The sequence below is a fragment of the Haliotis rufescens genome, unplaced genomic scaffold, assembly GCF_023055435.1.
Source record: "Haliotis rufescens isolate VD_foot unplaced genomic scaffold, xgHalRufe1.0.p SCAF_9, whole genome shotgun sequence".
NCBI lineage: Eukaryota > Metazoa > Mollusca > Gastropoda > Lepetellida > Haliotidae > Haliotis > Haliotis rufescens.
The window spans coordinates 21,767,041-21,791,498 of NW_025964383.1; the positions used below are offsets into that span (position 1 = coordinate 21,767,041).

Consider the following 24,458-nt stretch of genomic DNA (forward strand, 5'->3'; position numbering starts at 1 on the left):
GGTTACAGCTACTAAGAAGGTAGTGTCTGTGTTTCATTGAATTATAACCCTATCGATGATCTTGTTATTTATCATTTCATCAGTTAGTTTGTAATCAAACTTTCATCTTCTACCAGTAAACTGTAACTTTGTTTCAGTTGGTAGAAATGCTACTCAAAATCAAACATAACAAATTCACTGCGAGGTAGGATAGTTTTGTTTTTTTTCCCATCTTTCTGTGAAGTGCCTGGAGATTTTTCAGGATAAGCGAATCTACACATGTCTCTCCTCCCTCTACTTTAGGTAACTCCATCATTGTAAATCCAAAGAGAATGAAAACGTACTTCGATTGATTTGCTGGCACAATCTAGCACATCAACACACGAGCACACATATAACATTCACTGATTTTATTATAAGGGAACAAAGACCATACAAAACGTCGACTGCAATACAAGATAAACATTGTTTATATTATTTTCCCATCTTCCATAACAAGTTGACTGACAGGTGGGATTTTTCCCATCTTTCTGTGAAGTGCCTGGAGATTTTTCAGGATGAGCGGGTCATTTGGCGCTAATTTCAGTGCAATCAAGTAGGCCTTCTCCGATTTCTCATTGTTCCCTGTCCGATAGTATAGTACACCTGAAAACAGAAGGGCAACGATATATTTGAATATATACCAAACACACAGCTTGTATCAAAGCTCTGAACAGGACTGCTTCAACTTCACTATGCGTATGGGTGACCCTTTGATCGAAGCCTTAAACATATTTCGAAAGATTGAGGATTTTATAAAATGTGAAATGTGAAATAACTAATGTATGGATCATTGTTTCTCCTGTCTTAGTTATATTATGCACACTCAAGAATGGAAATTACATTACTAGACATTTCTTTGCAATAATTCACCGTAGAAGCAACCAATAAAGGCGTGGGTACCGAGAATATTCCCACGAGAACATGAAAAAAATGGAAGTGATGTTTGTGATGTCAAGCTCTGAATTTTCTTGTCTAAGCTCGATTATTTACAGACCGTCGTGATATACCTGAAATAGTGCTGAGTGCGGCGTTAAACAACTAACAAACAAATACTCTGAAGGGTATGGGTGATTTATGTAATTGAGGTTCAGAGTTAGCAGGGTTTCACTGTACATCAGTACATTTTGCATTGATTTACCTAGTACAGTGCAATACATACCTAAAATAAGATTTACATAGAGTAAGAAGTAACAGGGTTTCATTGTATATCAAAAGTAAAAAATGTTGACTCACTGGTACAGTAGACATACCTAGATTTAGATGTAGATACGGATTCTGAGGGTCTCGCTTGATGGCCACAAGTAGGAGCTTCTCACTTTCCTTGTACTTCTCTTTCTTTAGGTAAATATTAGCCAGGCGAAACGTCAACTCTGGTTCATATTTCAATACCGCCAAAGCCTTCTCTCCAACCTCAATAGCGTGGTCGTATTTCTCTGGATGCAAGAGAGGTAATTGGGTCATATAGATGCGATGAGCGCAGTGTGTAAGGAAAAATTAGCAGACATGTCTCTGCATGGTAAGCGTTTATGAAACCAATAGTCTTAAATGTCCATAGATAAACAGAAGGAATATATGGAGTTACTAGAAATAAGAAATGTCAACGAGTACAATGCACCTGATTATAAAAGCCTCTGACCTAGAACATCGAGAAGCTGGAGGAACTTCACCCAGGCAGCAGTGTGTGTTGGTGCACCCTGTGTTACATTGTGAAAGGCGTCGATGGCTTGTGTGTGGCGTCCCAGGTGCCAGTACTGGAGGAAACAAACATTACTGTGACTGCTATGGCAATATGGTGGTGGACTTTCACACCTCTATGAAACATGCTCTTGTCCAAAGGATGTTTGGATCACGTTAAGAACAGTTATATCCAATGTCCTATGCTATACACTTCATACAACAGAGCCACTCAACTTGCAACTACCTTCACATTTAAACAAATAAACAGAGGAAAGAGGTAGCATGGTATGGACATGATTGCGGATGCATGAACTATTCGTTTTACCTCAAATGTTGGTTTGTGTCTTTTTATCCCAATAATGTAATGTGACTGCATCACTTATTCAGAGACCCGTGAAGATTCCGGGGTAGAATAGGTCTTCAGCAACCCATGCTTGCCGTAAAAGGTGAACATGCATGTCGTAAGAGGCGACTGACCGGATCGGGCGGTCATGCTCGCTGACTTGGTTGAAGCATGTCATCGATCCCAATTGCGTGGATCGATGCTCATGATATCAATCACTGGATTGTCTGGTCCAGACTCGATTATTTACAGACCGCCTTCATATAGCTGGAATATTGCTGAGTGCGGCGTTAAACAACAAACCAACCAAACCAACCAACTTATTCAGAATACATGTACAGTTATGAGAAAAAGAGGGTGCGGCAATACCGATCCCTTTACAATTTATCCCAGTAAGTTATGGTCACAATCTTTGATAAACAATTACTAGTACAGTACGTGTATAGGTTTAACAGAGCATTGCTCAGGTAAATTTCGAGGTACATCTTGACCAAAACTCTGGTATGAAGTGTAGCTTAAGTATATAACAGGATATAACTGTATCCACACGACACAAAAAAAACACACACACTGGACCATGACGTTAAGCTGTGCCATACGATATGGAACTCAAGACAAGACTGTTCACAGAGCCCATGGCGGTTTGAATACCGCCCCACAATGGGCGTCAGTTACTATCAGTATTCGACTACAAGTCGAATGCATTTGAATAAACATTAAATTCCATTTCTCTATCATTTTGACCTCACATACACAAGCGATTAAACATAATGTTTTAATGTTTACGACTTTGAAACCAATTCAAAACACCTATTACATGAATGACACCTTCATAACCCTGGACTCCAACTAACAGTTTTGTTTTCATTATCGAGCCTAGCTAGGTTCCCATAGTAGTCATGCAGACAGAGAAACTGATCCCGAGTCAGAAGTCTGTCTTGCAACATCTGTTGGATGTTCAGCTCAACTAACATATTGAATTCCTTATTAACGAGACATCTCAAGCTACCTCGATAATGCAACAAAATAGATGATGGAAATGTAATTATTGACTGCGATGCACTCAATGTAATGACGAGTAAATGCAATATGAAGAGCGTAGTGCAATCAAGACGCTTTTTTGTAGATTTGTCACTTTGTGAAAACGTTACTTCCTGCTCTATATTAAATCTGATTAATATGTAATTCCTTACAATTGCTTTCCCGATCCATTGGTTTATAATCAGCACAAAATGTAAACACATGTAACTTAACTTTAATAGATATAGTAACAGATGAAACATAACATAAACAGATATGAACACCCGTAAGTCATTGACGTTTTAAATTTCGAAGAACCTTTTGTTTGAGAGCCTTTGCATCTTATTTTAAGTGTGTGGAATGTAGAACAACATTCACTTGCGACTTCGTGTTTTCTCTCAAGCGTACATCATGGTTAACATATGACGAAGAGTCGCTAAAGAAATAATGACAATGGTCCTGAATAGGCAATGTGGATGTTATGATGGCCGTCAGGCACAGTACTATTCCGTGAATGGTGTTCCTCTGTATGGTCATCCTCTGTTAACAAGTCGACATGTCATATGCTGTTCGCGGAGATAACAACTGAACCTTTACATGCGGGCTGTGTTGAGGTAATTTAATATATAGAACTGATAGGAATCAAGAAACATGTCTGAAGACTTTTCTCTTGAATGGAAAAAAACATGTTAAATAGAATCTCTTAAAAGGCAATATATCCCGAGAAGGCATCCTGGAATGGGCAATATAAATGATTCGATGGCCGCAATGCTCAGCGCCTTGAAAAATAATCACCATCCTGTAAATGTATTAATTTAATATGATCATCCTCTGACATGAAGACTCGTATACCTACCAGATTGCCAAGGCTATACATGCAGTCCGTGTGCACCTTACAGTGCAAGAGAGCATTGCGGAAGCTGGCGTCGGCCGACTCGGTCTTGTCCAACTCTGCCTGTATAACTCCCAGGTTCATCCATGTCTCCACGTGGTCTGGGCTGGGAATATAGTGCATGCAGATTGAGTTTACGTAACTGTAACGTGTCAATATAGGGACCAAAACCAAAAGGGATGCAGCTCCGTTTGTGAAACCTGCCAACAAGGGACTTATGCTGATAGACCAAGGTTTATTTTCAGGTGAATCCAAGATTCAAACTCACAGGTAACGCCTTAAACCACTGGTCTACCGTGGGAAGAATCCTTGATCCATATAGTTTACAGCTTTGATTATAAGATTTGTTTGTTTGCTGTTTAACGCCACACTCAGCAATATTCCAGCTATATGACGGCGGTCTGTAAGTAATCGAGTCTGGACAGACAATCCAGTGATTGACAACATGAGCATCGATCCACGCAACTGGGATACAATGACATGTATCAACCAAGTCAGAGCAATAATACAATCGATATTGAAACGCACGTGCAGTAGACATTCCTTCACACGACGGATCAGTGCGCACTCGATTTTCATTCTTCGTTCCCTTGGAAGTAAACAACCCAAGCTGCCTTTGAGGCGATGGATGTTAACAGTCACATTATCATCTCATTCTACCGGGTACCCATTCATTGCGGGGTGATCTGAGGCACAGTCAAGCAATGTAGCCAATGAACTTCATCAAGGTCTAGTACAGTAGGCAGAACTGCTGACTGACAGCGTGTAGTAGGGCGAACATCGTACAGTACCTGACACTCACAGCTTTCTCAAGCAGCCCCTCCGCCTCAGCCAGTATGTCTTTGTCTTTCAGGATCGAGGCCAAGTTGCTGACCATTGCACAGACATATTGAGCGTTCAGTCTGAGGAAGTATTAAAATAGATCAAGAAGTTAAAATATATTAGCATAGGTGAGGTGAGGTGAAATGGGGTTTAACGTCGCGTCCAACATGATTACGTCGTGCATGCACGTGTGTGTGCGACTGCTTGTACTAGTCCGGACTGATGCCAATTTGTAGTACTTGTCCACTGAGAAACCATGCCGCGGTTTAACATGAATACCCTACTCAGACACAGTATACTAACTCCGAGCCGACCAGTCCTCGTTTTAGCCCCTTAATGCCGAGCGCCAAACAGGGTAACAACAAGTACCATCTATTAACGTTTTTTGGTATGACGCGGCCATGGATCGAACCCTGGACCTTCCGCTTTCCGTACGATCTCCTCTGTATCGTAACCTTGTGTTGATGAATAATTAACATGTCCGTCCTCACCAGTGGCACGAGTCACAAATACATGCAAAGGCAAGTCAATTGTTCAATTAAAAAATGCAGGAACATAAGGTACACATAGGGAATTACATAGGATATAATTTGTGAAACTGATGGAGCAGAGCATCGACATTAAAAATCTCGTTGAATCAACCATTTATACGTGATATCCTTTTCATTTTGGATCCATGGATATCGGAAACTGTTGCACGTGGAAACATGGCGACACTACTCTGTATACGTACTTCAAAGCCACCCTGAATTCATCAACAGCAACGTCAGTATTGTTGTTCTCCTTGTGTAGTCTAGCAATGTTGAAGTGGATCTGCGAACATGTGACATCGTCGGGTTACTGAGTGGTAGAGCCCCATCAACTACAGAGTATAACATTTGAAGCAGCAGTGTATCTCCATTATACCATTACAAAAACGTGACAGAACGTTTCACTGCAACAAGATGTGATTGGCATTTACGGAACCATATAAGGATTGGGGTCACCGCATGGTGGTCACGCGGACTGCTACATACCTTAGCATTCAGCGGACACACTTTGACTCCAGATGTGAATAATGCCATTTCATCTCGGTATTCCCTGCTTCTCTGAAGAGAAGATTCACAAGACTTTAAGACTCATCTGGCTTGTACTTTTGTAACGTCTCAATTAGTAATGGACAATTCCGTAAATAATGCACCAACTTCTTAATCCTTACCCTTTATGCTTAATCCCCACTGCCAAGGTATAAGCAATATGTTTTGAGTGAACGTTTGGCCCAAGTGTGGGCAACCATTTGTGTTATGGCTGTTGTGGCCTGTGTATTAACCTTCGTACTATTTTGAGTGATTACAAGGGAAGTTTATTTGAGGTCACGTTGCTGTGGACAATGGTTCCAGTTCATCACAGCTTAGCTTCGTGTTAGCTTAGTGTGGGAGGCAGGCCGATGTGCGTTGGCGCGAGTGTGCGGCACGGTGTGGCTGCTTGTGCTAGTCCGGCTTATGTCGATGTTACAGTGCAAGCCGACTGAGATATCATGCCGCAACTTTACAAGAATACACAACTCAGGCACATTACTCCGAACCAACCAGTCCTTGTTTTATCCCCTTATTGCCGAGAGACAGGCAATGATATAACAAGGACCATCCGTTTACTTTTTTTACTCTCCGGGGAGACGTTCTATCAACTAGACCACGGAGGCGGTCCCAGTATTACAATAAATAATCACTGCATATATGTAATGATAGTGAATGTAACTTACCTCATTCGAGCGAAGGACAAATACCAAAACAAGGAACATGAACACACCGGACACAAACTACAGAACAGAACACAATGTTGAAATCATCATTGACAGAACAGAATTTCAACAAAAAAGCCCAGTGGTTAAAGCGTTCGCTCGTCACGCCGAAGACCCGGGTTCGAATCCGACATGGGTACAATGTGTGAAGCCCATTTCTGGTGTCCCCCGCCGTGATATTGCTGGAATATTGCTAAAAGCGGCGTAAAACCAAACTCACTCACTCAACAAAAAAAGCCAGACCATCCTAAATTCTTTCATTGACTTCTATATAACTATTGGAGGTCAAAGTAAAACAACTATGCTGAAAACAGAATGTGTGTTACCTCCGTCCTGGGGAAGAATTTCATGTTTGCTCCCACCTCCCACTTAGTTACATGCGGACGTTTACACGTTTACAAAGTTACCTGTTTTGCTGTGAGATGAACATGAATGCAGATCTGCCTTGCCCCGAGCACCACCAACATACAGAAGCCAGCACAGGACAGGTACAGGATCCTCTCTGCGATCACGAAGCCCACACGGAAAAACAGGTTGCTGGCTGGCAGAAAGGGAATACCCAACACTGCCAGGGACGTTATCAGGATCCTGCAAGGTATAACACGGTAAAAGTACAACACTTTCTTTTTGCTAATGCTCGAATACATATGCATACGTGTTTCAATTTCACATACACACACGCACACACGCACACACGCACACACGCACACACGCACACACGCACACACGCACACACGCACACACACACGCGCGCACGCACACACACGCATACACACGCACACACGCACACACACACACACACACACACACACACACACATGGAAGTGACATAACCTCACCTATGTAATAATGGGTCTGTCAAACGTGAACCAAACATCATTGTAACCTAACTAAGCAAATTATAAAGTTTAGATATCTATTAACAGTACTACGTTATTGTGACATACATTGAAATCTCTGTTGATATATTAGACTTCGTGTTTTCGTGTGTTTTTTTCAATTTTAATTTCTGCCGAAAATGAATTTCCTGAACTAAACTCAAAACGACCCAGCCATACAGAAAACGTTGATTAATAACAAGCTATATAAATATATACATGCAAGATAATTACGTATTTTTTCTGTTAACAATGTGGTATTTACCACCAGGACACTTGTAAATGTAAGCGACATGAGCATGTGGTTATGATCACTATCAAATAGTAATGACGCCAGGTGTTCGCAAAAACGTGAGCGTCCCACAAGTAGCTCTCGTCCCAAACATATGCACTTACTTCACATGCAGTTACTTTACTTAATATTTCAAATGCATGTATATTGGACACATGCATATTAAACAATATACCTGCGATTTCTAGTGAGTTCACCCTTGTAGCAACCATAGAACAAGGCACCAAACCCAGTCCAGAGAGCTATGACTGCCAGTATTCTGGGATCAGCCAATGAGGTGATGACAGGTATACAGCCCATCGACCAATCACAACACAGCCACCATGGGTTTAATAGCAACCAAGTGTTCATTGCATAAATGTAGTTGTAGTTCAACATCTGAAAAAAAATTTGGAAGTCCTATTATTATTTGAATCCTAACAAACGTACTAATATTGATAATATCAAGATGAGTTCATGATGTTAACGTACAAGTTCAATATCAAGTTACAAAATTTCACAGCTATTTTGCCTTTTACGCCCAATGGCATCTGCTTCGTCGGATAATCGAGACTGGTTATTCTCTGGCGTTGACGGTCTATATGTGTATTCACATCCATGATAACGTGTCAGAGGGAATATGTTTCTTAGGGTATCGTACTGTGTGACATTCAAATGTTATCAGAAAACCTATACAGCATCTCACCTTCATCAGTGTGCCCTCTACCATGGCATGTGGATTATCATCCTCAGAGAAGTTAGGTGTTGATGATCTCATTATCCAGAGCCTACTGATGAGAAGTACCACGCCAGTCAGTAACAGGACGAGATGACGTTTGATGAGACCCAAAACCCATTTTTGCTGTAACCAAAACAGCAGATATAAAAACAAGCAGCCTAAACCGATTATCCATGCATCACCCATTGCATGTTTAGATTCCATTTGGGGGCACGGGTGGCCCAGTCGTCTAAGGCGCCGCAATTCGCTGTGCAAAGTTGTGTCGCACGCTAGAAACCTATGATTGTGGGTTCGAATCCCGGTTCGCCCCGATTATGTTTCTAGGTTTGTCAGCGCCATACCTGTGCTCTCGGGTTTCACCGAAGTTGTAAACGTCTGAGACCTGCATCACTTCGGGCTTTCCTCTCACATTAAGCTGACACGCCGTGATATAACTGTAATACTGTTAAAAGCGGCGTTAAACCCAAATCACTCACTCACTCACTCAGATTCCATATGTTAAGGGCAATGTTACTTGGACATATACTCAGTCATATCACTATGTGTCACCTTATTGTTGGAGGAAAGGAAAGAATGTTGTGTTATTAGCTTTCATTTTATTCGTTTATTGTGTTTGTAATATGACTCTCCATCAACCCTTTGTTTCGGGTTGAGGTGAGTAATTTCTTTAAATGAGAAAACAAGAACCAACTAAACTAAAATATATACCAATGTTTGCTTGTGGCTTAACTTGAAACAAACAAGAAAATGTTGTTCGATGGTGATGTATTGATACAGGTTTCATAGTTCTGTTTTTGAAACTGAACCTCAAATGTATTCTTTCTTTTTCCGGCTGTTTATCATTTCAGACAGACAGACAGCCTATATTCACCTCCTCGACATGACCATCATATGACAAACAGGATATGGGCCAGTTTGCAGTTATTGTATAGAGAGAGAACCAGTTCAAGCAATATGTTTAAGCAATATAATTGAGGACGAGCAGTTCATATAATTCTGTTATTAAAGGTTATTATTTCGTTCACATTCACCTTGCTCTTGATGTGATGGTTTTTGAATGACATCAGCTGGAAAGGGTCGACTCTACACACAACGACGATGTCAAACACGCTACAAATACCCTGCAAATACAACACACATGTAAACTTGAGGCATTGCAAGAGCATGTAACTAACAGCTACACACAACAACGGTGTCAAACACGCTACAAATTCGCTGCAAATACAACACACATGTAAACTTGAGGCATTGCTAGAGCATGTAACTAACAGCTACACACAACAACGGTGTCAAACACACTACAAATACCCTGCAAATACAACACACATGTAAACTTGAGGCATTGCAAGAGCATGTAACTAACAGCTACACACAACAACGGTGTCAAACACGCTACAAATACCCTGCAAATACAACACATATAAACTTGAGGCATTGCTAGAGCATGTAACTAACAGCTACACACAACAACTGTGTCAAACACACTACAAATACCCTGCAAATACAACACACATGTAAACTTGAGGCATTGCTAGAGCATGTAACTAACAGCTACACACAACAACGGTGTCAAACACACTACAAATACCCTGCAAATACAACACACATGTAAACTTGAGGCATTGCAAGAGCATGTAACTAACAGCTACACACAACAACGGTGTCAAACACACTACAAATACCCTGCAAATACAATACGCATGTAAACTTGAGGCATTGCAAGAGCATGTAACTAACCTCTACACACAACAACGGTGTCAAACACACTACAAATAGCCTGCAAATACAATACGCATGTAAACTTGAGGCATTGCTAGAGCATGTAACTAACCTCTACACACAACAACGGTGTCAAACACAATACAAATACCCTGCAAATACAATACATATGTAAACTTGAGGCATTGCAAGAGCATGTAACTAACAGCTACACACAACAACGGTGTCAAACACGCTACAAATACCCTGCAAATACAATACGCATGTAAACTTGAGGCATTGCAAGAGCATGTAACTAACCTCTACACACAACAACGGTGTCAAACACACTACAAATAGCCTGCAAATACAATACGCATGTAAACTTGAGGCATTGCTAGAGCATGTAACTAACCTCTACACACAACAACGGTGTCAAACACAATACAAATACCCTGCAAATACAATACGCATGTAAACTTGAGGCATTGCAAGAGCATGTAACTAACAGCTACACACAACAACGGTGTCAAACACACTACAAATACCCTGCAAATACAATACGCATGTAAACTTGAGACATTGCAAGAGCATGTAACTAACAGCTACACACAACAACGGTGTCAAACACGCTACAAATACGCTGCAAATACAACACGCATGTAAACTTGAGACATTGCAAGAGAAAGTTTAGAACCTCACTATCACAATTTAGATGTAGTCCACAGAGATTAATGGTTGAACCAGGTAGGCACAATAATGCACCAAGAAAATAGAGATTGTGTACGCAATGTAATGCAAATTCAGTGGAGGATGAATATCACTTTTTGTTATATATATGTCATGTCAATTAGAAAGTAATGTGTGTGCACAGCCTTTCTGCTTATACATTGTAATACATGTACTATGGACCTGTGGCCTTTCAGGATTGAGAATAGGGAGATTGATTGATTGAAGAATGACTGTGGATGTAGCTGCGATGGCAGATATTTTGCCTATGTCGTCTATTTCAGCTCACTCATACATGTACTGGGATGGGAAACAGGATGAGGTGTTTCGCAAACACCTGGTGTCATCACTGGTTTTCAATAATCCATTCACATAATTTTCACCGCTAGTTTGCCTTTTACTCCCAATCGAATCTGTTACGTCGGTAATCAAGACTGGTTAATCTCTGGCGTTGACCTTTTTTATGTATTTGATATAGTGTTTTAGTAAGGCAGACTTTACCATGGAGAAAAAATCATATTGCAAATACCTCTCTAAAATTGGCATACTGTCTTAGTTGTTGAATCCACAACGTGATCTCTGTAACCGATTTATACAGCTATTATACTTCATAGAGATGAGTTTGTGCAACATAAGGTTACCTTTAATTTCTCTGGGACAGTTTGTTGACCCAGTTGTAAAAGTGTTGGCTGACCAAGAGAATCTAGGTAAGGGTACAATCTCTGAATAAAAGTACCAGAGTTCCCTACCTTATAGACCTGCAATTCCGACGATATACGTACTATAACAGTGATGCCCTGTTCCTTACAGAAGGTGGACACGACACACAGACACATACTGGCCAGTGGAGACACCAGGGAGAAGGACTCGGGACGGTAACTGACCAGGGATGAAACACTGAATCTACTTACTATGACAGTGATGCACTGCTCCTTACAGAAGGTGGACACCACACACAGACACATACTGGCCAGTACAGACACCAGGGAGAAGGACTCGGGACGGTAGCTAACCAGGGATGAAACACTGAATCTACTTACTATGACAGTGATGCCCTGCTCCTTACAGAAGGTGGACACCACACACAGACACATACTGGCCAGTACAGACACCAGGGAGGAGGACTCGGGACGGTAAATGACCATGGATGAAACACTGAATACACTTACTATGACAGTGATGCCCTGCTCCTTACAGAAGGTGGACACGACACACAGACACATACTGGCCAGTACAGTCACCAGGGAGAAGGACTCGGGACGGTAACTGACCAGGTATGAAGCTGAAAGAACAGATGTCACTGCATACAAAAGTGTTAGAAACAAGTACAGGGTGACAGCGAATTTCAAAAATATTATCTACATGAGTACATACAAGTTATTACAAAATTAATTTTTCCTTTAAGACTGCAGACAAGCTGTTGCAGTTGCGTCCAATGCGTCTAAGGACCTCATAATATCAACGAAACGCCATATAAGTTGTAAATATTGCATACACACAAGACGCATCAATAATGTAGGCAAACAAACTTACAGTCGAGGCAGGCCCTCGCGTACAGAAGGAATGACAGAAGGAAGGTCAAGGCACAGAGCAGGTCGGCCCGACCCACGACCCCAGCAACCTGGAACAGAACGATGCCAAGGACATCTTGTGTAGTTTAATGTTTGATTTATAAAGCTAACTTGAGATTCGAGTTTCTCCAGATCTTGAATTGTTGTACGTGTGTGAGCATCGTTGCAGTGAGAATACTGGAATTTGTTCAGCCACATTGTCCTTTACAACAACAAAAAAGTATAGAAAAAGCAGGATCTCAATATCTGTTGAAGAAGATGGTCATTTCAGATGAAACAAAAGAGGGCATGTATAATTCCTATGTGTATTAAAAATGTGAAGATTGTTTATATCATGCACATGTTAAATTCGTCCCATTAAATAACTTGAGGTCAATGGACAGTTTGTACTCACACTTTCAGTGTGAATGGGATGAACTGCAAACAACACAGCACACAGGAGAGCAGCTCGGGGCGAGGCAAACACCGGTCTAGCAGATTCCTGGTCCACCTGGTAACCAGACATGAGGACAGAGAATACTGCCAGGAAGATGACCGACACCAAGCCGTGCAGGACGATGTTGACAACGTGGAAGCCTTCAGGGTGCAGAGATCCTGACCATGCGTAGTTCCATCTGCAATGGAAAGTTCCCCGTGGAAGTGATGCTGGGAACTGCAATGTGACGTTTTATGGACTTGTTGTAATGCGTTCTAGTATCTCACCTGTAGGTCATCACAGTAAGTGGTCTGTAGGACATGTGACTCTTTCCATCCAACACCTGTCCCCAGAAATCATGAGCAAATATGGCTGTGAGTGGGGTCTCGGGTAATACATCTCGGTTGTTGATGATGGCCCATGTGTCGTCATACACAAAACCTGCATCGTGGCTGTTCGCGAAACACAGTACCGCCAGACAGAAGACGAGGACAGATGCCACAGAGAAGCTGAGTTTGGGTACAGGCAGCGCATCATCCCACTCTGGTTGCTGGTCGCTGCTTACATGGCCATCGGTCTTGGAGGATTTACTTGACCATCTGCCACTGCTTGCCATCATCACCACGAGTATGGAATTCTGTAGAAAAGATTACATATGCAATCCCATATAATCACCATATGACAATACCACAAAATATTAACCATAAAAGAAATCAGCAGTCAAATTTTGGAGCATTGTAGGCTTTCTTCAGTGCCGGTAAATTTGCAATACACAGAACAGCTGTAACAGACTCATCAGAATTCAAGACTGAGTATGTTACACATGTAATGTGAAGAACTACAACACACATCAATACACAGACTTGGCAACATCCGTTGTCATAACTTATTTTCAGATAACCATTCATATAATTTCCATTTCTATTTTTGCTTTCTACGACCAATGAATCTGCTTCGGTATATAATCGAGACTGATTATTCTTTGACATTGTCTTTTTATATTTCTGTAAAAATCACTTACCTTCTGGCAGTCAGATAATTGGAAAACCTTATCTACAGAAAACTGCACTGTGTCATCTTTAAGTGGGGGACCGCCATATATTGCGGTTGCATAAAAAGCTGTAGCGGTGGCCTTGAATAGGCAGCAATCGACCGTATGTACACGTATATGAATAATATAGAATAAAATCACCGAGGGATTTAATACGAATCGTTTGTTCTTTGTATGGTAACATGAACAAAATATTCGCTACAAGCTGTTCAATATGAATTAGTGAGTACATAGATAGATGTGTTAGGCAATTACATCATGTGAAATGATGCATGACAATGTAAAAATGTTTGCATGTCACTGTCTTCATTTAGTGTCTAGCATACATCTGCCAGGTAGTCAAAGTATACACGTTGCAAAGCAGTTTAAAACGTCATATGGCTTCACTGTGGTCAGGGGGCGGTCGGGTAGCCTAGTAGTTAAAGCGTTCGCTTGCCACGCCGAAGACCCGGGTTCGATTCCCGACATGGTGCAATGTGCGAAGCCTATTTCTGGTGTCCCTCGCCGTGATTCCGTATGTTCAATGTATGTGCCTGTGCGTCCTGTGGCACATACTAACTGTCGGCGTGTCACATGTTGTATTGATAGAATGCTCCTTTACCAACAGGCTGCAAGCTTGAGGTCGATCCTCCAATATTCGCTAGTTGTGATCTGTCCTCTCAGGGAGGTGAGGTGAGGTGTAATTGGGTTTAACGTCGCGTCCAAGGTTATTGCACTTATATAGCGTGTGTGTATGTGTGTGTGTGTGTATGTATGTGTGGCTGCTTGTTCTAGTCCGGACTGATGCCGATTTTTAGTGCTAGCTCACTGAGATACCATGCCGCAGTTTAACATGAATACCCCACTCAGACACTTATATAGCAACATACATGCACGTGTGTGTGTGTGTGTGTGTGTGTGTGTGTGTGTGTGTGTGTGTGTGTGTGTGTGTGTGTGTGTGTGTGTGTGTGTGTGCCGCAGTTTAACATGAATACCCCACTCAGTCACAGTATACTGACTCCGACCAGTCCTTGTTTTAGCCCCTTAACAACAAGTACCATCTTTTAACGTCTTTTAGTAAAATGCGGCCGGGGAGCCTCTCAAGGATGTTTAACATTTGGCTATGTATGGTACGAGCAAGACATTTTGTTTGCATACAACGAATTTTTTTAACAACCGAGTCTCAATACAAAATACTTAGTAAGGTGTTCTACAAAGTACCATGACGAAGTCTTCATATGCCTTAGCTCTATATATGTAGGTATGGATAGAAGTCTCATATGGAAGCGTTAATGTCAGCAGACAGAGTGATTTATCTCTTTCAGCTGTCAGGATTTTAAGGTCGTGTTTAGACAACAGATACATCAGTTCCTTGATGATTTCTTTTCGGATTATTTTACTCTGGAAGCATTGTTAGAGATACATGTGTGACCAACCATGAGATAAGACAGACAGACAGAATTTTATTCAGTAAAGAAGGCCACATGACCCATAGTTACAATATATTTTGGATGCGCTCTATTAGCTAATACACCTCAATATAAATATAGAAACAGATAGCTCTATTAGCTAATAAACCTCAATATAAATATAGAAACAGATAGCATACTGACAGTGATGGGATTATATAAAGTGTTATATAAATCTGACAAACTAAGATTTTCCAGACGCTTCAGTTAGTTGTTTTCTTTTCTTAGTACAGTGAACCCTGAAACATTTCAAATAGTGATAACTGTAAAAAAACCATGAGATAAGGGACCTTATGGTTGCAAAATCACATTTTTTACTTTTAATTATATTCTAAAACTACAATATCGGAACACTGAAACACAATTCACACGCTCCAAGTCATATTTATTACAATGATACATGACATCAACCATTTGGACTCATTTTCCGACTTATAACTGTTCAAGTAATAATTGCAGTTTTTAGCCATAATGTCTGATGACATTGAAAAGTAGACATGTATGCAGAAAGATTTTGACATAATGATTTTATTACATTACGAACTAACGAGAGAATTGTTTTTGTACAGTACGCATACATAGCAATCTTCACTGAAGTAAGTTCACGTCAAACGTCTTTATGACTTCAAAGCACAATTGTATCCTTGTACCCATAAGGTCTCTTTTCCCCTGGTGGGTCACATACATTATAAGTTGTCCACGCGTCTCGAGGGGAGATGGGTTATATACTAACATAGAGGGAACATCAACCAATGTCCCCTCGAGGTATCGCTAGGCAAATAACATATCTACCGCACACCTAATTATAGTTGGTCCGAATCGGTAGAATACCACAGTTAGGCATTTATCGACTTAGTTCATTTTTCCCATTCATCGAAGCAACAGGTGACAAAAAACAAATTTATTTCCCCTAGATCTACTTCATTCGGAAAATGTCGTAAATATCCGGAAAATGAGGTCTTACCTAATTAATTCTAGATACAAAATTACGGTTGGCATGTTTTAAATGTAATGCCGTCAGGTCGTCAATACGAGCTGGGAACATAAGAGTTGTACCTTACATGTACATTGAAAATAATAACATGGGTCTTAGCCAATCAGAATACGGCATTCGTGTATAAGGAAGGTTAAATGTCATGATATCCCACCTTGTCATTTACCCCACAGAGGCGCGAGACATAGCCTTGAACTGTTATGTACACTATAGTTATTAATATTCATAATTCTTTTTGTCATAACTCTGTAAAACTTCCAGATGACTATAAAGACTCTGAGATACAACCAATCAGAGTTTGTATCACAGCGTTATTTACAAAACTAGGACAATGACGCATGTTAAAATCGTGAAACGTGTCCTTTAGAACACTGAGTGGGTGTCGGTTGGATCTATCGAATGACATCATTTCTTACCTTGACGGGGTACGAGTGGCAAGGTTGTCTGGGACGCCACAAATCACGTTGCAAGCCGTGCCAGGAGCCACACGTGGTGGGCTTGAATCCCTTGGTTTGTCAGCACAAAACTTCACAACCTGCGTCACTTCAACTTCCCTCCTATAAGGACGACACGCCTTTTAACGGATTGATGTTCGTATATTAATACCAATTACGTGGAATGCGTTCGAGAACAGTAACACAAATTGCAAACATAAGTTGTGCATTTAGTGCATTCTCGCGTGTATCGTTCAAACCCATGACACAAGAAACGTGGATTTGTGCAGTCGATACGGCACATATGTTCACACAACAATCTATATTGGACTCAATAGGACTCCTGCGACACAAACCGCTATGTGAATGGCTATATTTTAGTACGTGAATTTACACCTACATCCGTGTGTAGACATATGACTTGTTGGAGGATAGGTGTGTCATGCGAGTAGCAAGCATGCTATCGGGAAGGTAATTTGAGGACTCTTATGACAACGTGGTCTTTTTGTGTCAGCCAGCATTGCCAGACACAGAGGTACCGGTGTGAGTTGGAAACGCAGCATGCTGTACACAGATCAGTTACGTGGTGGCATCCCATGCTTGCCGTAAAAGGTGACTATGCTTGTCGTAAAAGGCGACTAACGGGATCGGGTGGTCAGGCTCGCTGACTTGGCCGATGCATGTCATCGTATCCCAGATGCGTTGATCGATGCTCATGATGTCAATCACTGGATTGTCTGGTCCAGACTCGATTATGTACAGACCTCCGTCATATAGCTGGAATACCGCTGAGGGCGGTGTTAAGCAACAAACGAACAAACGAACGAAGAAGTTACGTGGTTGTGAGACAGCTATTATTACCCCATGTTCCGTGTGTTGGGGCATGTCACATGATTGGGTAAAGCTATGACTGATAAAAGAATGCATCCAATATGTGTAACGCTTGGACACATGACATGACATCAACAGATATTTTACCAGCCATTTCATATGCTGTCGGGGGCACAGGTGGTCTAAAGCGCCGCGATTCACTGTGCAGAGTTGCGTCCCTTGGGCCCGCCAGAAACCTCTGAAATCGCCCCGATTATGTTTTTAGGTTTGTCAGCACCATACCTGTGCTCGTGGGTTTCACCGAAGTGGTAAACGTCTGGGACCTGCATCACTTCGGGCTTTCCTCCCACATTAAGCTGACACGCCGTGATATAACTGGAATAATGTTTAAAGCGGCGTTAAACCCAACTCCCTCACTCATATGCAGTCGGAGACCTTCATCACTTTCTTTCTCTTCCAACACCAGACTGCGGTGGGCGAGTCAGGTTCGACGCTGGCATGTGAGAAATTGGCGTCGAGTGCTGTTTACTGATGAAAGTCGGTTTAACTCGTTTCGAAATGACGGCAAAGAACGAGTTTATCGACGCAGAGGGGAACGTTTGGCTCCGGTGTGTATTCGAGGGGTCCATCCATTCGGCGGGGGAGGTGTCATGGTGTGGGGCGATATTTGTGGAGATCAGAAGACTGATTTGGTGATTATACAGGGAAACCTGAATGCTGTGCAGTACACAGACCACGTGTTGCAGCCAGTTGTGCTTCCGTTCTTAAAAAAACCAACAGCAGGGGACATTGTTTCAACACGACAATGCCAGGCCCTATACTGCAAGTCTGACTCGGAACCAAACCAGCAGAACGTTGTCGTTTTGCACTGGCCTGCCCACTCACCCGATATGAATCCTACTGAACATCTGTGGGACCATCTTGACAGACAGATTAGAGCACGCCATCAGCCTCCCATCAACAGATAAGAATTGCAGCAGGCCCTGAGAGACGAGTGGCAACGGATTCCAGTCCACGTCATCAGAAGACTGACGTCATCGATGAGGCGGCGTATCACAGCATGCAATGAGGCAGCTGGAGGTCATACACGCTATTGAAGGCAACTGTGTCGACAATGAACCTGTAGTGTGTCTGACAAAAAAAAAAATTACATTTCAGACAACTTTAGAAAATTAAATTTCTTACCCCGTCATTGTTTACCTTAGGTTTCTAATACCAGTGATTGCACAATTCCATTCAAACTGTGGTTGATCAATAATTGGTTACCCCTCCCTAGATTATATTATAATTCACAAAAAAACCTCTTCGTGTTATTTTTGTATCGATCATGGAACTCGACCTATACTTTCTTTTGCAGCCCACTTTACAATACAGAGAGTCTACTACATGATATATACAACTCAAAACAAGTTAAGGGTAATAACATTTGCTGTTGATATTTTGATACAATACAGAAAGAGAAATATTATAAATTCATTGTAATAAAGTTTGGTCAGATGTGAGTACCAGAAGCATGCAAATCAACACGTGAGACGCGCCATGGAAGCCCCAGACAATACGTCAGCAGTGAGGAGTCAAACCGAATTCTGTTACACAACGTTTACCAAGTTAATACCGAGTGAAACAACCTCGTGCTCGTAAACAGTCGACACACCGTTCAGGTAGCTGTCGATCAGATGTTGAAAGAACGGTTGTGGAATGAAGGAACTGGGCCAATTCTTGAAGGGTATCAGGATGTCTATGATTGTCTCTCACTCGTCTGCCCAACTCATCCCATGCATTCTCAATCGGTGCCAAATCAGGCGAGTATGCAGGCCAATCCATTCGCTGAATGCCATTTTGGTTGAGAAAATTATTCACGAGCCTGGCACAATGGGGTCTAGAATTGTCATCTTGAAGAAGCGAAACAGCTCCAATTTGGCGAGGGGGAACAACAAATGGGTGTAAAATCTCAATCTCTGTATCTGATACCGGTCAGATGTCCTTGGACTTCATAAAGAGGAGCCCTTGGAACACAGAAATTCCATCCCAAACCATCACTGTACCGCCGCCAAAATGATAACGCTATCTGACGTTGACGTCAGCAAATACGTCAGCAAATCTCTCTCCAAACTGTGAGTAGAGTCTGCCATCGTTGAATTGTAAAGCAAACCTAGATTCATCCGTGAAGATTATCCGTCCCCGCTGACGACTCGCCCTGTCTCTGTGACGTGTTCACCTGGCCCTACTGCATGACCATGATGAACTTTCAAGTGATAACATCACGATCATGGTAGCGATTTGTATGTCCTAATTGTTCACAGTGAACACAGACTGCGGGTGCATTGACAAAACAAACGCACAATGATCGGGCAACACTGCGTTCGGGCGATGCAAACAGTTTCGTTGACCCATGTTTTTCAGGCTGAATTGGTGATTTGTCAAAAGATTTTCACAGTCGATGTGGTTGCATGTGAATACGATTTGCACACACTTCAAAGCTTTAGGTCACATTAAACTCATTTCAACCTGTCTTGCCATTAGAAATGTCTAATTTGTCAAATTAACGATCGTTCAGGAATATACGTTTGACCCTTAACTTATTTTGAGCAGTATATCAGGACGACTACTCTACCACTAAACCAGATTGTCCTGCTGCTCCGGTAGGCTATTTTCAGACGTATTGAAATATGCCTCCATCCACCATTTACATATTTTATGTAAATACTCCTTTTACCTTATATACATCCCGTATTCGACGTAATAAGCATCTAGGGCGCTCTCAAAATTAGAAATAGGGGGCTCTTATTAGAATATTATTTTGGTGGAAAAAACAGAGTTGAAAGATACATTTCGTGGTTTATGCTGACGTTCTGACTGTTTATATGCGACAGATATATTTTTCCAGAATTTAATTGCCCATAATTAAGGGTGCATATAACACACGAGTGCGTATTATACACGAATAAATAAGTCTTGTGTACATTGATCAATCGGAAGGGGTGCTTATTGGAATTGATTACTTGCCAATGTATTAGCAAATATCGCCGTGGGCGCTTATTAGAGCGGGACGCTTTTTATGTCGAATACGGTATTATCATTTCATATTGATTCAACTGATATGAAAGCTGAGCAGGCCCTTTATCTTATCTTTTATGTATGTATATAAACTTGATCTGAACATATCTACAGGATAAATGCATGGGTTTGAGGTCTACAAGCAAGACTTGTAACATTTAAACAATACTACAGGAATTATACTCTGAGCAGTATCATGTTTGCGTCTTTCAGAGTGGTAAAATATATTTTGCGATGATATATTTTCATTATTATGCAGAAGAATGTAGTTTATTAGGGATATGATAATGGCGCTGAACCAGCTGAACACATCCAAATATCGCTAGTGTTAGGGTAGGTTACCCCAAACTCTATCCTCAGCCCTTGGATCCCCTTTACGATCAATCACTACTTTTCGATCATTAGGGTTAGGTACCCGTTTAGTGGCTATTAGATTACCCGAATTCTGTCCTTAGCCCTTGGATCAAATATATATATAAATATATCTATCTTCAAACAAACTCAGCACTATCAGTCTGATGACCTTTGCTGATAGCAAATATGACACTCATAGGACGAGTTAGAGTCCACATTATCTAAAGTATCCATTGCAAAGCAAGGATCAGTAAATGTTAATCACAGTGCATTTGTAAATAAAATATGAAGATAAAATATCATTCTTTATCATTAGTTAGTTTCAAAATAAGGCTCATTTACAATTAAATTTACGATATAGATAAACTATAGTCTATTAAATAAACTATAAGGCTGAGATGTTGATCCATTGTATTGGACAAACACCATTGCCCGTCGTGAAGACAACAAGTACTTTTTTCCTAAGAAGGTTTAAGGATCTGGTACAATATAAAAACAACCAATCACTCATCAGTCCAGGATCATGCATTTGATTCTACCCTGTCTAATCGGGTTCTTCAGTGCCAGCAATGGACTAATGAAACATTCTCACATTAAGGAAGAAATGATGGAAAATAAGGCAGAAGAAATATTCGACAGCGTTGGCATCAAGTTGTGTCATGAAAGATGTACAACCAGAAGTTTATGCAGAAGCTTTGGCTACGATTCGGTTAACCTGATGTGTTATTTGTTGAGACTGCAGCTGGAGCAGACAGTGAAATGTGGAAGATTTCTCTTAATACCAAAACCAAACACAAATGTAAGTATTTAAAGGATTCTGTAACGTGACTTGCATGACAGGAATGTTGAAGAATGTTTCAACACGTTTTATAGCTAAAATGGATAGAATTATCATTAAACCACCTGCATGTTATCAAGAATCAGCGGGCCACTGTAACTTGATAATGCCCTCATATTGCTTGACGATGGGACATTATCACGCCCGTTGTTAGGTGACGTCATAGGGTAGGGATAAGTGACGTCATGTGGTTTGTTCTATGACATTTCCATATTTGTAAAAGTGGGTCAGTGACATTTGTGTTGATTGCAGTGTGTTTCAAAACCGATATTGTTGTTTCTTATTATTTGATACAAAATTCCATCCATTTTAGCTATAATAACGGTAACGCTATTTTTCAGGGCATTATCATTTGCAGAAGCCCTCAGTCTTTTCAACTGCCATCCTTCGTCGGGCAGTTAATGGTAGACCTCAGGCTTCTGCAAATGATAATGCCCTGAAAAATCGCGTTACCCTTTTAATAACCAATTATCTGTCTTCAATGATCCTGCAAGGTATTTATCTGTGTTCGATGATCCAGCAAGGTATTTATCGGTGTTCGATGATCCTGCAAGGTATATTAAAAGTTTCGATGATCCAGCAAGGTATTTATCTGTGTTCGATGATCCGGCAAGGTATTTTAAAAGTGTTTCCTGATCCAGCAAGGTATTTATCTGTGTTCGATGATCCGGCAAGGTATTTTAAAAGTGTTTGATGATCGAGCAAGGTATTATAAAAGTATTCGATGATCCAGCAAGGTAGTTTAAATGTATTCGATGATCATGCGAAGTATTTATCTGTGTTCGATGATCCAGCAAGGTATTTATCGGTGTTCGATGATCCTGCAAGGTATATTAAAAGTTTCGATGATCCAGCAAGGTATTTATCTGTGTTCGATGATCCTGCAAGGTATTTTAAAAGTGTTTCATGATCCAGGAAGGTATTTATCTGTGTTCGATGATCCGGCAAGGTATTTTAAAAGTGTTTGATGATCCAGCAAGGTATTATAAAAGTATTCGATGATCCAGCAAGGTAGTTTAAATGTATTCGATGATCATGCGAGGTATTTATCTGTGTTCGATGATCCAGCAAGGTATTTTAAAAGTGTTCTACTATCCGGCAAGGTATTTATCTGTGTTCGATGATCCAGCAAGGTATTTATCTGTGTTCAATGATCTAGCGAGTTATTTATCTGTGTTAGACGATCCTGCAAGGTATTTTTCTGTGTTCGATGGTCCGGCAAGGTATTTTTCTGTGTTCGATGATCCGGCAAGGTATTTATCTGTGTTCGATGATCCGGCAAGGTATTAATCTGTGTTTGATGATCATGCAAGGTATTTTAAAAGTATTTGATGATCCAGCAAGGTATTTTAAAAGTGTTCGATGATCCGGCAAGGTATTTTTTCTGTGTTCGATCATCCGGCAAGGTATTTATCTGTATTCAATGATCCAGCAAGGTATTTATCGGTGTTCGATGATCTAGCAAGGTATTTTAAAAGTGTTCGATGATCGGGCAAGGTATTAATCTGTCATCGATGATCCGGCAAGGTATTTTAAAAGTATTTGATGATCCAGCAAGGTATTTTAAAAGTGTTCGATGATCCGGCAAGGTATTTATCTGTGTTCGATGATCCTGCAAGGTATTTATCTGTATTCGATGATCCAGCAAGGTATTTATCTGTATTCGATGATCCAGCAAGGTATCTATCTGTGTTCAATAATCCTGCAAGGTACTTATCTGTGTTCGATGATCCAGCAAGATAGTTTAAATGTATTCGATGATCATGCGAGGTATCTATCTGTTTTAGATGATCAAGCAAGGTATTTTTCTGTGTTCGATGATCCTGCAAGGTATTTTAAAAGTGTTCGATGATCCGGGAAGGTATTAATCTGTGTTCGATGATCCGGCAAGGTATTTTAAAAGTATTTGAGGATCCAGCAAGGTATTTTAAAAGTGTTCGATGATCCGGCAAGGTATTTATCTGTGTTCGATGATCCGGCAAGGTATTTATCTGTATTCGATGATCCAGCAAGGTATTTATCTGTGTTCGATGATCCTGCAAGGTATTTTAAAAGTGTTCGATGATCCGGCAAGGTATTAATCTGTGTTCGATGATCCGGCAAGGTATTTTAAAAGTATTTGAGGATCCAGCAAGGTATTTTAAAAGTGTTCGATGATCGGGCAAGGTATTTATCTGTATTCGATGATCCAGCAAGGTATTTATCTGTATTCGATGATCCTGCAAGGTATTTATCTGTGTTCGATGATCCAGCAAGATGGTTTAAATGTATTCGATGATCATGCGAGGTATTTATCTGTTTTAGATGATCAAGCAAGGTATCTTAAAAGTGTTCGATGATCCGGCAAGGCATCTATCTGTGTTCGATGATCCGGCAAGGTATTTATCTGTATTCGATGATCCGGCAAGGTATTTATCTGTATTCGATGATCTAGCAAGGTATTTATCTGTATTCGATGATCCAGCAAGGTAGTTTAAATGTATTCGATGATCATGCGAGGTATTTATCTGTTTTAGATGATCCTGCAAGGTATTTTAAAAGTGTTCGATGATCCGGCAAGGTATTTTATCTGTGTTCGATTATCTAGGAAGGTAT

The 24,458-nt window shown here is 40.9% G+C and overlaps 1 protein-coding gene across 3 annotated transcripts; it reads right to left on the reverse strand.

The window, feature by feature from the left end:
* Positions 1 to 386: 386 nt before the first annotated feature.
* Positions 387 to 17,077, reverse strand: LOC124144723 (protein O-mannosyl-transferase TMTC4-like). Of its 3 annotated transcripts, XM_046514267.2 has the most exons (17): positions 16,766 to 17,077; positions 13,144 to 13,493; positions 12,836 to 13,055; positions 12,404 to 12,491; positions 12,040 to 12,152; positions 9,475 to 9,564; positions 8,411 to 8,566; positions 7,901 to 8,103; positions 6,963 to 7,143; positions 6,517 to 6,573; positions 5,792 to 5,863; positions 5,509 to 5,588; positions 4,745 to 4,855; positions 3,918 to 4,059; positions 1,658 to 1,772; positions 1,272 to 1,454; positions 387 to 624 (listed from the first exon to the last, which is right to left on the reverse strand). In XM_046514267.2, the coding sequence occupies exons 2-17, from the start codon at positions 13,473 to 13,475 to the stop codon at positions 449 to 451; spliced, it is 2,319 nt and encodes a 772-aa protein (XP_046370223.2). In that variant the 5' UTR covers positions 13,476 to 13,493; positions 16,766 to 17,077; the 3' UTR covers positions 387 to 448. The 3 variants fall into 3 exon arrangements, with proteins under 3 accessions (XP_046370223.2, XP_048246984.1, XP_048246985.1); XM_048391027.1 differs by lacking the exon at positions 6,517 to 6,573; XM_048391028.1 differs by lacking the exon at positions 387 to 624 and having other exon boundaries at positions 1,316 to 1,454; positions 1,637 to 1,772.
* Positions 17,078 to 24,458: the final 7,381 nt, after the last annotated feature.

Excerpts from the sequence above, each read along its gene's own strand:
- LOC124144723 (XM_046514267.2), bottom strand. The coding sequence starts at position 13,475 with ATGATGGCAAGCAGTGGCAGATGGTCAAGTAAATCCTCCAAGACCGAT. Across the intron at positions 12,153-12,403 it reads CGCGAGGGCCTGCCTCGACT|CTTCATACCTGGTCAGTTAC; the intron begins GTAAGTTTGTTT and ends CTGTTCTTTCAG. Across the intron at positions 4,856-5,508 it reads GAATTCAGGGTGGCTTTGAA|ACTGAACGCTCAATATGTCT; the intron begins GTACGTATACAG and ends ATACTTCCTCAG.